Source organism: Balaenoptera musculus, chromosome 8 (assembly GCF_009873245.2).
Source record: "Balaenoptera musculus isolate JJ_BM4_2016_0621 chromosome 8, mBalMus1.pri.v3, whole genome shotgun sequence".
In the NCBI taxonomy this organism is placed as follows: domain Eukaryota; kingdom Metazoa; phylum Chordata; class Mammalia; order Artiodactyla; family Balaenopteridae; genus Balaenoptera; species Balaenoptera musculus.
In genome coordinates, this window is record NC_045792.1 from 61084660 (window position 1) to 61098284 (window position 13625).

Below are 13625 nucleotides of genomic sequence, written 5' to 3' on the forward strand. Positions count from 1 at the left end.
ATGTGAAATAGAACATTTAAATAGGGTCAATATGGAAGGTTTCTCTAAGAAGATGTTGATTGGACTAAAATGTGAAGAAAAGGAAGGGGCCAGCTGAGGAGCTATGTCTAAAGTAGAGGAAAGAGCAAGTGAAACATCACTGAGTTGAGAACAAACTGATTGCTTTGGGGGACAGAAAGAGAACAATGTGACAGAGGCAAACTGAGCAAGGGGGAGACTAATTCGAGATGGTGTCAGAAAGGTAGAGGGAAGCTCAGTTACACACTATAGATCACACAGAGGAGTTGGGTTTAATTTCCAGGGCAACTGGAAGCCATTTGAGGTTTAAACAGTGGATCAATTTGATTTAACTCATGAATTAAAAGATCGCTGTAACTAGTCTGAGGAGAAAGGATTGTAGGAGGCAAGATCTGAAGAAGGAAGACCGCTTAGGAAGTGCATCAGTTAGGATGTTTTGCACATAAACAGGTCATAGGTGTAAAAGATATTGATCCCTTCAGTCCTCAGTGTAACCAGGACAGGACAGGGCTGGCCAAAGCCACAGGGTTGTTCTGTCTACAAATAGACCCATCCATTAACCTGAATAAATAGCATCATTTTCCATGTGACACGATGTGAACAAGATTGGAAAGCACTGCTCTAAAAAATATTTTTCATGTTTTCTGTCCATCCAGCTTCTTTTATACACTCTTTGTTTTGAGAGTTTCCCACTGTGGTAACCAGCCTCTGAGATGTCCTCCAATGATCCCCAAATCCGGGTTTTCACACCCTTGTGTCATCCCCTCCCACATTGTACCAAGGTTTAGTTTGTGTAAGTAACAGAACATGACAGAAGTCACTTCTAAGATTAGGTTGTAAAAGAATGTGGCTTATGTCTTGGCCTCTATCTCTCTTGGATCATTCACTGTGGGGTAGCCAGCTTCCATGTCTTGAGAATACCCAGGTATCCCTGTGGAGAGGCCCACATGGCAAGGAACTGAGACTTCCAGCCAATAGCCAACCAGTAAACCTTCTTGAAAGCAGCCGCAGTCAAGCCTTCAAATGATGCAGCCCTGGCCAACAACTGACTGCAATCTCATGAAAGATCTTAAACCACAACCACCCAGCTAAGTTGCCCTCAGGTTCCTGAGCTCAGAAACTGTGAAATAACAAATGCCTGTTGTTTTAAGTTGCTAAGTTTTGGGCTAATCTGTTACATTGCAGTAGATAACTAATGCATCCCCCTTTTGAGCCCTCCACCCCAAGGTGGAAGCCAGAAACTCTCTTTATTTGCTTCCCTTGCACTTAGGGGGAAGGCAAGTGGCCTGAGCTTTGCCAATCTGACCCATCTGACTGAAACTTCAATTCAGTGACTGATGACATGAAGAAGGAGAACTGATTATGGGAAAGGTGGTGGAGGGAGATTCAGCTCCCAGAGGAGGCAGAAGTAAGTTGCTCGTGGTAAATCTCACGCCCAGCCTCTATCACTGTGGACTGCGCTGCCGGCCCCCAGTGGCGGCGGGAGTGGTAGGGTGTCCATTGGAGCTGTCTGCTGATGTAACCTGGATTGTGTTCCCGGATTCCAAACCTGCTTCACTCCAGGACATTCTTTCACACATTTTGTTTAAACCCTCTAGTGAGCTGTGTTTTTGGCAACTAGGAACTCACACTGACACAGAAGCCTTTGAAATTAAGAAAACACTGCCTCAGAGTGGCTTAAATAATGTGGAAATGAGCTCCCTCCTGTAACAAGAAGGCTGCAGAGGCATGCCATCAAGACTGTGGATCCACTTTACTAGATCTCTAGAGGCTGTGCCCGTCTGTCAGTGTGTGTGTTCCATCCTCTCTGGCTGGCTGCAATTTGGCTGTGACAGTTCCAGGCATCAGATTAGACACGACAATGTCCAGAGGTAGAAGGAGGCTCTATATTCCTTGTATCCCTTTGCAAGAGTGAGGAACCTTACCCAGGAACTCTCCATAAACTTTCCGTCGTATCTCATTGGCCATAATTTGATCAGGTGCTCCTTCCTAAAGCAGTCACTGGTAAGGAGAATGGTATTACCACTATTGCCTGGGATTCATTAGGTCCTACCTCTGGGATCTGGGGATGGAGCCAGACTCCCTTGAAGCTCCTGGCCAGAAGGAAGAAGGTGGCTACACAAAAAACATTAGGGCTCTCCTAGAGATTCAGAGATTCTGGGTAAACAAGCAACAGTCTGCTATAGGAGGTTATTACAGTGTCCAGGCAGGAGATAACAGTGGTTTATATTAGGGTAATGGAGTGGGAACGGAGAGGAGAAAGCAGATTGGGATATATTACATGTCTAAAAGCAAAAAGAAAATTTGCTGGTGTATTGAATTAGGAAGGAGAGCTTTGGGAAGAGATAAAGGGAACGATGCATTAGTTTATACCTGAGCATTTAGATGCATAATTTACCTAAATGAGGAAGGTTGGGAAGAAACAGGTGAGGATGGAGTTACACATTTAAATGGTTACCAAGTAGACAGTTTCACGTATGAGTTTGGAGCTAAGAGGGAAATCAGGGGTGGAGATCTGAACTTGAGAGTCATCAGTATATAGGAAGAATTTAAAACCCTACAACGAAATGAAATGACTTCGGGGAAAGTACAGCAAGAAAGTAGAGGCCCAAGAACCAAGCGCAGGCCAGGTAGAATGGCTAGAGGCCAGGTAGAAGAGGAGATGTCAGTAAAGAAGAATGAAATTGAGTAGCCTGGGGGAAAGAAAACCAAGATGGAACTCAGTTCAGGAGATGATTCAAGTTGTCCTCCAGCCTCTCCTGTTCCGATTCCTCTCCCCCTCTCCCACTCCATTCCCAGATGTCTGTATTTGAACGTAACAACCACCTTCTGCATTTTAATGTGCATGTGTGTTTGAAGTTTCATATAACAAATTTAAGTGAGTTTCACTCCTAATTGAGCCTAAAAATCACTGGAGATTGAAGGAAAATAGGAACATAATTAGGAGGAAAAAACACTTCGGAAAACTTGTCTCCTTTTTCTTTCTTGAATAATATATGCAAGATATTTCCCTCATAAATGGCATGGTAAAGGGCTAAAAAAATAAACCCACAAAACAGGCATTGAATGTATCTGTTAATACCCCGAACATTTTAAAATTTGAAGAAATGAACAAGACCACCTCTTACTATTTTATTGAGGCAGTATCCTTAAAGCAGTTATTATTTTGCAGTTATTGAATGGGAGGAAAACTTATGTCCAGTTAGTGGAAACTCTTTCTGCAGAATCTCAGCTCTGGTGAGTTGCAGACAGAGAAGTTGAGGTCTCTGTGTTGGAGGAAGGCAATTCTAATTCCTATACGAATGGCCAAAGTGCAGAAGTAGGAAAAGAATGCAGACCAGGAGATCAGTGGAAAGGATCCAGACTACAGTGGGAGCTCTGATTTCTTACTCAGGTGGGACTGGGTTAGCAGAATAATAGGAGCACAGAGTGTTTTGCTTGTAGTTTATGATGTAATCACCTGGGCTTTAATCAATTCTTTTTTTAAAAAATTTTTTAATTTAATTTTTTTTTATACAGCAGGTTCTTGTTAGCCATCAATTTTATACACATCAGTGTATACATGTCAATCCCAATCGCCCAATTCATCACACCGCCACCCCCACCCCCCCACAGCTTTCCCCGCTTGGTGTCCATACGTTTGTTCTCTACATCTGTGTCTCAACTTCTGCCCTGCAAACCGGTTCATCTGTATCATTTTTCTAGGTTCCACATACATGCATTAATACACGATATTTGTCTTTCTCTTTCTGACTTACTTCACTCTGTATGACAGTCTCTAGATCCATCCACGTCTCAACAAATGACTCAATTTCGTTCCTATTTATGGCTGAGTAATATTCCATTGTATATATGTACCACAACTGCTTTATCCATTCGTCTGTCGATGGGCATTTAGGTTGCTTCCATGACCTGGCTATTGTAAATAGTGCTGCAGTGAACATTGGGGTGCATGCATCTTTTTGAATTATGGTTTTCTCTGGGTATATGCCCAGTAGTGGGATTGCTGGATCATATGGTAATTCTATTTTTAGTTTTTTAAGGAACCTCCATACTGTTCTCCGTAGTGGCTGTATCAATTTACATTCCCACCAACAGTGCAAGAGGGTTCCCTTTTCTCCACACCCTCTCCAGCATTTGTTGTTTGTAGATTTTCTGATGATGCCCATTCTAACTGGTGGGAGGTGATACCTCATTGTAGTTTTGATTTGCATTTCTCTAATAATTAGTGATGTTGAGCAGCTTTTCATGTGCTTCTTGGCCGTCTGTATGTCTTCTTTGGAGAAATGTCTCTTTAGGTCTTCTGCCCATTTTTGGATTGGGTTGTTTGTTTCTTTAATATTGAGCTGCATGAGCTATTTATATATTTTGGAGATTAATCCTTTGTCCATTGATTCATTTGCAAATATTTTCTCCCATTCTGAGGGTTGTCTTTTCGTCTTGTTTATGGTTTCCTTTGCTGTGCAAAAGCTTTGAAGTTTCATTAGGTCCCATTTGTTTATTTTTGTTTTTATTTCCATTACTCTAGGAAGTGGATCAAAAAAGATCTTGCTGTGATTTATGTCAAAGAGTGTTCTGCCTATGTTTTCCTCTAAGAGTTTTATAGTGTCTGGTCTTACATTTAGGTCTCGAACCCATTTTGAGTTTATTTTTGTGTATGGTGTTAGGGAGTGTTCTAATTTCATTCTTTTACATGTAGCTGTCCAGTTTTCCCAGCACCACTTACTGAAGAGACTGTCTTTTCTCCATTGTATATCCTTGCTTCCTTTGTCATAGATTAGTTGACCATAGGTGCGTGGGTTTATCTCTGGGCTTTCTATCTTGTTCCATTGATCTGTGTTTCTGTTTTTGTGCCAGTACCATATTGTCTCGATTACTGTAGCTTTGTAGTAGTCTGAAGTCAGGGAGTCTGATTCCTCCCGCTCCGTTTTTTTCCCTCAAGACTGCTTTGGCTATTTGGGGTCTTTTGTGTCTCCATACAAATTTTAAGATTTTTTGTTCTAATTCCGTAAAAAATGTCATTGGTAATTTGATAGGGATTGCATTGAATCTGTAGATTGCTTTGGGTAGTATAGTCATTTTCACAATATTGATTCTTCCAATCCAAGAACATGGTATATCTCTCCATCTGTTGGTATCATCTTTAATTTCTTTCATCAGTGTCTTATAGTTATCTGCATACAGGTCTTTTCTCTCCCTAGGTAGGTTTATTCCTAGGTATCTTATTCCTTTTGTTGCAATGGTAAATGGGAGTGTTTCCTTAATTTATCTTTCAGATTTTTCATCATTAGTGTATAGGAATGCAAGAGATTTCTGTGCATTAATTTTGTATCCTGCAACTTTACCAAGTTCATTGATTAGCTCTAGTAGTTTTCTGGTGGCATTTTTAGGATTCTCTGTGTATAGTATCATGTTATCTGCAAACAGTGACAGTTTTACGTCTTCTTTTCCAATTTGTATTCCTTTTATTTCTTTTTCTTCCCTGATTGCCGTGGCTAGGACTTCCAAAACTATGTTGAATAATAGTGGTGAGAGTGGACATCCTTGTCTTGTTCCTGATCTTAGAGGAAGTGCTTTCAGTTTTTCACCATTGAGAATAATGTTTGCTGTGGGTTTGTCGTATATGGCCTTTATTATGTTGAGGTAGGTTCCCTCTATGCCCACTTTCTGGAGAGTTTTTATCATAAATGGGTGTTGAATTTTGTCAAAAGCTTTTTCTGCATCTATTGAGATGATCATATGGTTTTTATTCTTCAATTTGTTAATATGGTGTATCACATTGATTGATTTGCATATATTGAAGAATCCTTGCATCCTTGGGATAAATCCCACTTGATCATGGTGTATGATCCTTTTAATGTGTTGTTGGATTCTGTTTGCTAGTATTTTGTTGAGGATTTTTGCATCTATATTCATCAGTGATATTGGTCTGTAATTTTCTTTTTTTGTAGTATCTCTGTCTGGTTTTGGTATCAGGGTGATGGTGGCCTCATAGAATGAGTTTGGGAGTGTTCCCTCCTCTGCAATTTCTTGGAAGAGTTTGAGAAGGATGGGTGTTAGCTCTTCTCTAAATGTTTGATAGCATTCACCTGTGAAGCCATCTGGTCCTGGACTTTTGTTTGTTGGAAGATTTTTAACCACAGTTTCAATTTCATTACTTGTGATTGGTCTGTTCATATTTTTTATTTCTTCCTGGTTCAGTCTTGGAAGGTTATACCTTTCTAAGAATTTGTCCATTTCTTCCAGGTTGTCCATTTCATTGGCATCGAGTTGCTTGTAGTAGTCTCTTAGGATGCTTTGTGTTTCTGTGGTGTCTGTTGTAACTTCTCCTTTTTCATTTCTAATTTTATTCATTTGAGTCCTCTCCCTCTTTTTCTTGATGAGTCTGGCTAATGGTGTATCAATTTTGTTTATCTTCTCAAAGAACCAGCTTTTAGTTTTATTGATCTTTGCTATTGTTTTCTTTGTTTCTATTTCATTTATTTCTGCTCTGATCTTTATGATTTCTTTCCTTCTGCTAACTTTGGGTTTTGTTTGTTCTTCTTTCTCTAGTTCCTTTAGGTGTAAGGTTAGATTGTTTACTTGAGACTTTTCTTGTTTCTTTAGGTAGGCTTGTATAGGTATAAACTTCCCTCTTAGAACTGCTTTTGCTGCATCCCATAGGTTTTGGATCGTCATGTTTTCATCGTCATTTGTCTCTTGGTATTTTTTGATTTCCTCTTTGATTTCTTCAGTGATCTCTTGGTTATTTAGTAACATATTGTTTAGCCTCCATGTGTCTGTGTTTTTTACGTTTTTTCCCCTGTAATTGATTTCTAATCTCATAGTGTTGTGGTCAGAAAAGATGCTTGATATGATTTCAATTTTCTTAAATTTACTGAGGCTTGATTTGTGACCCAAGATGTGATCTATCCCGGAGAATGTTCTGTGCACACTTGAGAAGAAAGTGTAATCTGCTGTTTTTTGATGGAATGTCCTATAAGTATCAACTGAATCTATCTGGTCTATTGTATCATTTAATGCTTGTGTTTCCTTATTTATTTTCATTTTGGATGATCTGTCCATTGGTGTAAGTGAGGTGTTAAAGTCCCCGAGTATTATTGTGTTACTGTTGATTTCCTCTTTTACGGCTGTTAGCAGTTGCCTTATGTATTGAGGTGCTCCTATGTTGGGTGCATATATATTTATAATTGTTATATCTTCTTCTTGGATTGATCCCTTGATCATTATGTAGTGTCCTTCTTTGTCTCTTGTAACATTCTTTATTTTAAAGTCTATTTTATCTGATATGAGTATTGCTACTCCAGCTTTCTTTTGATTTCCATTTGCATGGAATATATTTTTTCATCCCCTCACTTTCAGTCTGTATGTGTCCCTAGGTCTGAAGTGGGTCTCTTGTAGACAGCATATATATGGGTCTTGTTTTTGTATCCATTCAGCAAGCCTGTTTTTTTTTTGGTTGGAGCATTTAATCCATTCACGTTTAAGGTAATTATCAATATGTATGTTCCTATGACCATTTTCTTAATTGTTTTGGGTTTGTTTTTGTAGGTCCTTTTCTTCTCTTGTGTTTCCCACTTAGAGAAGTTCCTTTAGCATTTGTTGTAGAGCTGGTTTGGTGGTGCTGAATTCTCTTAGCTTTTGCTTGTCTGTAAAGCTTTTGATTTCTCCATCGAATCTGAATGAGATCCTTGCTGGGTAGAGTAATCTTGGTTGTAGGTTCTTCCCTTTCATCACTTTAAGTATATCATGCCACTCCCTTCTGGCTTGTAGAGTTTCTGCTGAGAAATCAGCTGTTAACCTTATGGGAGTTCCCTTGTATGTTATTTGTTGTTTTTCCCTTGCTGCTTTCAATAATTTTTCTTTGTCTTTAATTTTTGCCAATTTGATTACTATGTGTCTCGGCGTGTTTCTCCTTGGGTTTATCCTGTATGGGACTTGCTGCACTTCCTGGACTTGGGTGGCTATTTCCTTTCCCATGTTAGGGAAGTTTTTGACTATAATCTCTTCAAATTTAGTAAACTTATATAATTCATTTTAGAGTGTGGATTTGGTTTTCCTGCAGTCATCCAGGGGGATCATAAGCGGCTCTAAGAATGTATATAAAACTTGAAAAATCCTGCCGGGCAGTTCTGATATGAAATTCATGGGGAGGCATATTGTGTGATAGTTAAATATCAGTTTTTGGAGTCTCCTTAATGTGGATTTGAATCTTGATTCCATCATTTGCTAGCTCTGTGACCTTGGACATGTGACTTAGGCCTCAGAGTTTGTGTTCCCATCTAAAAGTCAGGATGATAATAACAATATCTATTTCAAATGGTTGATTCAGTCAAAACAAACACATAAAGCACAGCAGACACTATGTAGTACAGAGCAAGTACCCAAGAAATGTTGGCTATAAAGGCCAGTCTGGAAAGACCACATGGGATGTAATGTAGATTGATCAGACCTACCCATCCTCATATGCAGGAAACAAAATCAAGGTGTAGATCTGATTGCATCCGCCAGAGTTGGTGAAAGCACAGTGCCAGCGCTGCTCTTTCGGCCACTTGGGCCATTCAGCTTCAGCACATGGACTCTGTGCTGTCACCTGGACCCACTGAAACCACCTGCAGAGGAGGGCAATGTTGAGGGCAGGGCTCAGGAGTGACATGGCTCATCACTACCACTGATTAGCTGTGTGACCTTAGGAAGGCTACTTTATTTTGGTGCTTATGCTACCTCAGTTGAAAAGTGGGGATAGTTAATAACAGTACTCTCCTCATAGGGTTGTTACGTAGATTATATGAGCTCATCTATATAGAGCATTTTTAAGAGTGTCTGGCACATAGCATGAGCTCAAAAAACTATAGTAAAAATAATAGAAATATGATAATTATAATGATAACTTTCAAACAGACCTCTAGAATTCCAAAGTCTACTTTGCTTCCTGATAAAAGCTTTGCAGAATGGATTTACAGAAAGAAAATGAGAAGAAGAAAATTAGGAGCAGATAGGTTAGAGGTGGGAGAGAAAAGTCAAGAAAATTTGCAATGGGGATAACTCAAAGTATAAGCAGTACTAAAAGGGTGAAGTTTTGAATAATGAATGCAAGATAGAAGAAGAAAGCTTCAATATGGAAATATAATATTCAACCCAGAAGCTGTATCAAAAAAAACTCTTGCATTAAGTGATCCCTCAATAGACATTTGAATAAAAAATGGACATTTGATGAATTGACTAGTTAATTAAATGTGATTTAGTACTACACTCTTTAGCCAATAACCTGAAGCCTGGTTCTTTGGACAGAGTGAGGGCTGAGAAAAACATGTGGTCTTCTTATGATCTTCTGAATAAGGCTAGAGGCAATAAAATGGATGCTTCTCTGTCTCTGTGTTTGTGTGTGTGTGTATACGCAGAGATTTTTGTCAAAGCTATTTGTTGCTAAGCAAAGATAATGAAAGGGATTGTTGAAACTCTAAATGCTTAATACCTTAATATGGTTACCCATAAACATTCACATCCACCTCTTCTCTTAATAAACAGGCACCTGAGTGCAGGTCCACCTGCTCTTCATCCATTTTCGGTGCTGAGGAGGGAGGGAAGCTTGCTGTGGAAGATAAGGAAAGGTGTGGGTTATTTGGAATCTTTTCTTCTGGCACTTCTTTAGCTAGTTGGACATTCCATGACCACTGTGACACAGTCTAGCCAATTTTGGACTCCATCATCTTCTCTCTTTCCAGCGTCCAGAGCGACTCCAGCTGTTTCCCAGACCTGTCCAGGGTGAATGACATCAGCCACTTTGAAAGGCAGCTCCAGGGATGCAAAATGTATTTTTTAAAAAGTTATTTGGTGAGGGAAGGTCCTGAGGTCCAAGTTTCTCTCAGTTAGCGCAAATCTGACCTCTGCTCTGTCCTCTGGCCTCGTTCTGAAAAGATGAACAAATGGAGAACCGTGAGTATCTACTAAGAAGCAGAGGAGTGCCAGGTTCTCTGACCCAGATCATCACCTTCTGTTCCATTCAGTATATCCTTTTATGGTGTATCTGTTAAATAGTAAAGCTAATAAATCTCTACTTTCTTTAAAGTCAAAGAAATTGGAATTAGAACTTTGTAATTGGCAACCATAAAACTGGGAAGGAACCCACACAGCCTAGGAAGGAAGAATAAAGATAAAGCAGAACAACTCGCTTCTTGGTGCAATGATAGCAGACACGTGGACAACATGGAGTTACACAATCCAAATTTGCTTTCATTTCATCTCTCAAGAAAAACTACAAACAGGGAAGGACCAAGCTCACAGGAGACTGATGCCCAAGATGAGAGAGCGCTTGTTATGGAACATGAACCCAGTTTGTCTCTTGGTCTAAGTGAATTATACTTCGGCTCTAGAGCAAGTGTGAGGATGAACCCCTGCTTGGGATAATTAAGCAGGAGGTTCGTGAGTATTTCACGGGAGTAATTGCTGGGAGAGAGCATGGGCTCACTAAGAATAAGTCATGCCAGTTGAATCTTATTTTCTTTTGCTAAAGGCAACTACCCAGCAAGGAAATGAATCAAACAAAGTGCCAATTAATAGGAAGTTCTGCCATTAGGAATCCCAAACCACTTCCCAAGTACAGAATCTAGGTCTTGGGAGTAGGAGTGACGATATGGTCTAAGAATGGCATGAAACACTTAAGGGACTTCTATTTTTCCAGCTTTATTGAGGAATAAAGATAAAATTGTATATATTTAAAGTATACATGATGATTTGATATACATATGCATCTTGAAATGATTACCAAGGTCAAGATCAAGTTAATTAACACATCCATCACCTTTTAACTTTTTATTAAACTTTATTTTTTTGTGGTGAGAATGTTTAAGAGTTACTCTCAGTACAGTCAACATGTGTACATTGGATCTTTATAACAGAATTTGTACCCTTTGACCTACATGTCCCCATTTTACCCATCCCTAACCCCTAGCAACCATCATTCTATTCTGTTTCTATGAGGATCATAGAAACATAGAAAATCAAGAAGGATTTTCTTCAAGGTTGAATAATATTCCATTGTGTATGAGTGTGTGTGTCTGTGTGTGTATATATATATATGTCTTGGCTATTTTGAATATGCTGCAATGGACATGGGGGTGCAGATATTTCTTCAAGTTAGTGATTTCATTTCCATCAGGTAAATACCCAGAAGTGGGATAGCTGGATCATACGGTAGTTCTATTTCTAATTTTTTGAGGAACATCCATAGTTCCATAGTTGCTGCATCAATTTACATTCCCACCAACAGTGCGCCAGGATTCCTTTCCCCACGTCCCTGCCAATCACCATTCTGATACTGGAATATCACTTCCACACATTTTGTTGGTTAAAATAAAACTCTCCTAAATAAAATAAAACTGTCCTAAAACTCTGGGCTTGCAATTCTAAGTTTCATCAGGGGCTCACCACGTATAAGCCAGGTCAGTTTTTGGAACTTCTATGGCTTTCATTCTCTCATTCCATTAGTTGTAGTCTTGTCAATTCACACCTGAAATGTTTTTCAAATTTGCTCCTCCTCACCATTACTACACCAGCCCTAGCATCCACAATCTCTCCCCTACTTCTCTAAGAGTTCCCTCCTTTCAAAGACCAGCTTCTCAGCTGCATGGCACAGAGGGATCAGCTCGGTGCTTTGTGACCACCTAGAGCAGTGGGATAGGGAGGGTGGGAGGGAGACGCAAGAGGGAGGGGATATGGGGATATATGTATACATATAGCTGATTCACTTTGTTATACAGCAGAAACTAACACAACATTGTAAAGCAATTATACTCCAATAAAGATGTTTTAAAAAAAAAAAGACCAGCTTCTGCTCTACCTCCTCCGAAGGCTCTCTCTCTGTGAATTTATTTTCCCTCCTAGTTTTCCTAGGGCAGAGAGCCTACTTGCCTTTTCACAACTCTCTGAAGTTAGCTTTACCTTTACAATTCTGCATTTTCTCTGCTATTCTAATGTTAAGTCCTTGAGGCCCCAGCGCCGTGTACAGCAGTATTCTAAAGCTTGTCTGTTGGGTGAACACTCTATGGCATTCTGAACTACCTTTCTGCACAATATGATTTGCTATGAGATATCCCTAGCAACAGCACAGCCTTACGGCTAAAAGTGTCAGTTGTACAGATTCTACTCTGTTTTAGAGCAGGACACTAGTGTTAAGTAAAGGCAAAAAAAAAAAATCAAGGTTCCCTGCCTCCCCACCTATGAACTTGGGCAGGTGCTACTTTCCTGAGTCTCAGGTTTGTCATTGGTAAAATGAGCATAATAGTTATACAGACCTTGTTGGGCTATCGAGGGAATTAAATGAGATTATATAGCTAAAAGATCTGTGGCACAGTGCGCGCGCACGCGCACACACACACACACACACACACACACACGAGCTCAGTATTCCCTGGTTATCTCTAGGCTTATTGCCTTAAAGGCTGAAGAGGTGGATGTATGAGAGGTGCCCTGTGTTCCCTTCCAAACATCCCAGATTCTGTGATACTCTTCCTTGGTGGATGCTGGAGAATCATTGGCCATCCTCAGATTTCCAATCAGTTGCTTGGAAGACCAGCCAGGGTCTACGAAGCTCCAGGTAAGTCCCAGCGTCTTTCTCAGGAGCCATTTATTTGACCTTAGTTCTGACCTGAGAGTCTCCACCTTTTCCAAATCACCAAGGTGGTCGAAAAGGCCCTGCGGTAGAGAAATTTTTTCTTTGTTGGAGAATCTCGGCCCCAGACCCCGTATTTGGGCGTGTAGCATCTTTAGGCCCATGGCTTATGCCCCGACTGCGCTTTTCAAGTTCAAAGCCGGGACTCGGTTCTCCAGATCTGGCGGGTGTGGTTCAGACTGCACGTTTCACTCAACGCACCCAAGAACATGTTTTGGACTCCCGCGGCGAGGGGCGGTGGGAGAGGGTGTGGGTTTGCATCGGGACGGGGCGCGCACCCGCACACACTCTCTAAACCTGGGCGCGGTCGCTCTGAGCACGAGGTCCCGAGCCGAGTCCCGCGCTCCTCTAGGAGCCCGCGAGCGCCCCCCTTCCCCCGCCGGCGCCCAGGCAGGGGCCGCCGGGATCCTACCCCTTGGCGCGCACCCCTGACCCGCCCCGCCCCGCCCCGCCCCGCGGCGGCCACGAGGGGCGGGCGGAGCGCTAGGAGAGAGGCGCGTTGGGCTGTGCGGCACCGCCTCTTCTCCGTGCCGGGGGAGGGACGGAGGGGCAGGGCGGGAGAGAAAGAAAACCCGACTGACCGGCTGGCCAAGAGCTGCATGCAACCGGTGGGAGGCCGGGCCGGCTGGGGCTGGGGCTTGGGCTCGGGCCGTTTCTCGGCGGGTCCCTGGCGGCGAGCGCGGACGGCCCGGAGGCGGCGGCTCTGAGCTGGCAGGCGGAGGGTTGTCTCCCGCGCCCGCCTGCCGGGCTCGGTCCGAGGATGCGGGGGGGCGATGCCCGGGGCCAGGGACGCGCTCTGTCACCAGGCGCTGCAGCTGCTGGCCGAGCTCTGTGCCCGCGGGGCCCTGGAGCACGACAGCTGCCAGGATTTCATCTACCACCTGCGGGACCGCGCCAGACCCCGGCTCCGCGACCCAGGTGAGTATCGCCGCCGCTG

The 13625-nt window shown here is 42.0% G+C and overlaps 1 protein-coding gene across 3 annotated transcripts in view; it reads left to right on the forward strand.

Moving 5' to 3' along the window:
* The first annotated feature begins 13202 nt into the window (after positions 1-13202).
* Positions 13203-13625, forward strand: part of SYT9 (synaptotagmin 9) — a 190550-nt gene continuing 190127 nt past the window's right edge. The window contains exon 1 of one of the 3 annotated variants that reach the window (XM_036861419.1): positions 13203-13606. In XM_036861419.1, coding sequence (XP_036717314.1) covers positions 13462-13606 — 145 coding nt within the window. In that variant the 5' untranslated portion in view covers positions 13203-13461. The remainder of the gene's footprint in view (positions 13607-13625) is intronic. The other 2 variants (XM_036861417.1, XM_036861418.1) reach the window with 2 other exon arrangements.